The sequence below is a fragment of the Silene latifolia genome, chromosome 11, assembly GCF_048544455.1.
Source record: "Silene latifolia isolate original U9 population chromosome 11, ASM4854445v1, whole genome shotgun sequence".
NCBI lineage: Eukaryota > Viridiplantae > Streptophyta > Magnoliopsida > Caryophyllales > Caryophyllaceae > Silene > Silene latifolia.
In genome coordinates, this window is record NC_133536.1 from 163334835 (window position 1) to 163337557 (window position 2723).

General features: G+C 43.2%; 1 protein-coding gene across 1 annotated transcript; it reads left to right on the plus strand.

Moving 5' to 3' along the window:
• The first annotated feature begins 708 nt into the window (after positions 1-708).
• LOC141614273 (uncharacterized) lies at positions 709-2209 on the plus strand. The gene is made up of 4 exons (XM_074433031.1): positions 709-1375; positions 1487-1666; positions 1763-1952; positions 2017-2209. The coding sequence occupies exons 1-4, from the start codon at positions 709-711 to the stop codon at positions 2207-2209; spliced, it is 1230 nt and encodes a 409-aa protein (XP_074289132.1).
• The last annotated feature ends 514 nt before the right edge of the window (positions 2210-2723 follow it).

A 2723-nucleotide genomic window follows, 5' to 3' on the forward strand; every position in this document is an offset into this window, starting at 1 on the left:
AACTTCACATGTTAGGGTTAAAACGATGTTTGCATTTCATATATCGTAGTAGCTATGACCTTGTTTGAACTCCGACACTTGACTTAGTAGAGGCCGTTATTGACGGGCGGGGTTGGGTGTCCTTATGGGCTTCCCAACACGTACCCTCACCCCTTACTCAAGATCTATGGTTTGCAGATCTGTCTAAATACCATTGGATTACGAGAGTCATTCTAATCGAGTGATATAGGGTACAAGTCTTTATCTTTAATCACTCGTAGTCGATTGGCTTTATGCTTTTCGATGAAAGGTGTAAAGTTGACTTGAACGGTTCCAAGTTCCCAAAAAACTTGGTGGCGACTCTAATATGTCTTAATTCGATTCGAAAGAACCTCGAGTCGATTATGCCTAGTGTGGATCCCGCGGACGCAGTTCCCGAGGGCCTTGTCCACAATTAGTTTTATTTTGGTTTAGTAGCAAACCGGATTGGTTAGGTGTTTCCGCCACCTTGACCCTTTTATCATTCTTATACTCTGATAATTATTTTAATATATGTTTCCCTTTGTTTTATAATCCACATTGTTACAGTTGGTATTTGAGCGAACACGCTCCCTACTGTTGTAGAAACCAATAAGATATCTTGGTTTTCTTATGTTTGTAAAGTGTATGAGTAGTTGTTTGGAGTGGTACTTAGATTCTACCACTTATAACAAGATTTCGTTCTTGGAGATGGTGCGCAACGCGAATGGTGAGATTGATGCTGATCGCATCAGGAGACTTGAGGCTGCTTTGGCAACTATGGTCAAGGGTTTCACTAATCACCTCAACAATAACAACAACCATCCGCAAAAGACTGTGCTCGACCGCTTTGCTCGTCACCGTCCTCCTACTTATGATGGTACGAATGGTCCTACTGCTTTAGAGTCTTGGATTCGAGAGATCGAGAAGCTGTTCCTCGCTACTGGTTGTCCTGAGGATCAGAAGGTGGATATTGCCACCTATTATCTTAAGGATGAGGTCGACAACTGGTGGGCTCTTGATAGAGTTGGTCTAGAGGTTTTGCCAGGGTATTGTTGGACTGTTTTCATTAAGGCTCTCAAGAAGTGGTTCTATCATGAGGAGATGCGCTGGCAGAAGGAGCAAGAATTCCTTCGTTTGCAGCAGGGTTCCATGACCCTTAAGGATTACACTAACAAGTTCGTGAAGCTGTCACGACTTGTTACTTTTGTTGCTATGGACGAGGTTTCGAGGACTTGTCACTATGAGAAGAATCTAGCTCCTAAGGTCCGGACTGCTATGTCTGGTATTCATTCGACTTCTTTCCAGCAGGCTTATGATCCTTCTGTTAGCATTTATGATTTAGTTCTTGCTACTGAGGCTGAGGAGAGTGCAATGAGTAAGTTCGTGATGAAGCAGAAGTTTGAGGGTCGTCCGTAAGCTCCGCATGATCAGGGTCAAGCTAAGAAATATATTATTTGATTCAAGTGTGGGAAAGCTTACCACCCAGGTAAGTATTGTACTACTGGCGATCCGATCACTTGCTTCACCTGTAAAGCTCCGGGACACAAGGCGATTGATTGCCCCCAGAAGCCGAAGATTGATGCCCCTAAGGCTGATTCTCCGAAGACAGGTCGAGTGTTCATTATGAGTCGTGCTGAGGCAGATGAAAATCCAGATGTGGTTACAGGTACTTTTCTGGTTCACTCTTTATCTGCTTTTGTTCTTTTTTATATGGGTGCATCGATGTCTTTCGTATCTGAATCCTTTTCCATCCGATCTGGAGTCACTTCTTTATCATCCTTTGGTACCTCTATATCCCTTTATACGGGTGAGATTGTTTCTTGCTCCGTTCTATTCAAGGACCTACCTGTCAGTATTGTAGGGGCGATCCTTCCTGCCGATCTTGTCCAATTCAAACTAGGAGAGTTTGACGTGACTTTAGGCATGGACTGGCTATCTCGCTATGACGCTAGGTTTATGTGTCATGATAAGAAGATCGTGCTTAATAGTCCTACAGGTTCGAGGGTATCTTATCAGGGTGTTAGGGTATACATCTACGGTCAAGTGGGTTTCTGCTTTGAAGATGATTAACATGGGTAAAAAGAGTCATCAGATCTATCTGTGCGTTGTTCGAGATGTTTCAGCTGAGTCGAAGTTAGAGGATATCCCTCTGGTTAAGAAGTTACCTAATGTCTTTCCTAAATATCTACCTGGTATCCCTCCTGAATGAGACGTGGAGTTCTCGATTGAGTTGCTGCCTGGAACTGGTCGTATTTCGAAAGCTCCATATCGTATGGCACCATCTGAGTTACAGGAACTTAAGAAGAAACTTGAGGAGATGATCGATAAAGTTTTTATCCGACCGAGTGATTCGCCGTGGGGTGCTTCTGTTTTTTTCGTCAAGAAGAAAGATGGTAGTATGCGGTTGTGCATCGACTATCGTGAGATGAATAAGGTTACTATCAAGAATAAGTATCCTTTGCCGAGGATTGAGGATTTGTTTGATCAGCTCTGTGGTGCAAGTGTGTTCTCTAAGATCGATCTGAGTCAGGTTACCATCAGATTCCAATTATGAAAGAGTATATTCCTAAGACTGCTTTTCGCTCGAGGTATGGTGACTATGAGTTTGTGGTGATGCCGTTTGGGTTGACGAATGCACCTGTTGTTTTCATGGATCAGATGAACTGCACTTTCAACGAGTATTTGGATAAGTGTGTCGTGGTGTTCATAGACGACATACTGAT

Excerpts from the sequence above, each read along its gene's own strand:
- LOC141614273 (XM_074433031.1), top strand. The coding sequence starts at position 709 with ATGGTGCGCAACGCGAATGGTGAGATTGATGCTGATCGCATCAGGAGA. Across the intron at positions 1,376-1,486 it reads GGCTGAGGAGAGTGCAATGA|GTAAGTATTGTACTACTGGC; the intron begins GTAAGTTCGTGA and ends CTTACCACCCAG. Across the intron at positions 1,667-1,762 it reads AAATCCAGATGTGGTTACAG|TCACTTCTTTATCATCCTTT; the intron begins GTACTTTTCTGG and ends TCCGATCTGGAG.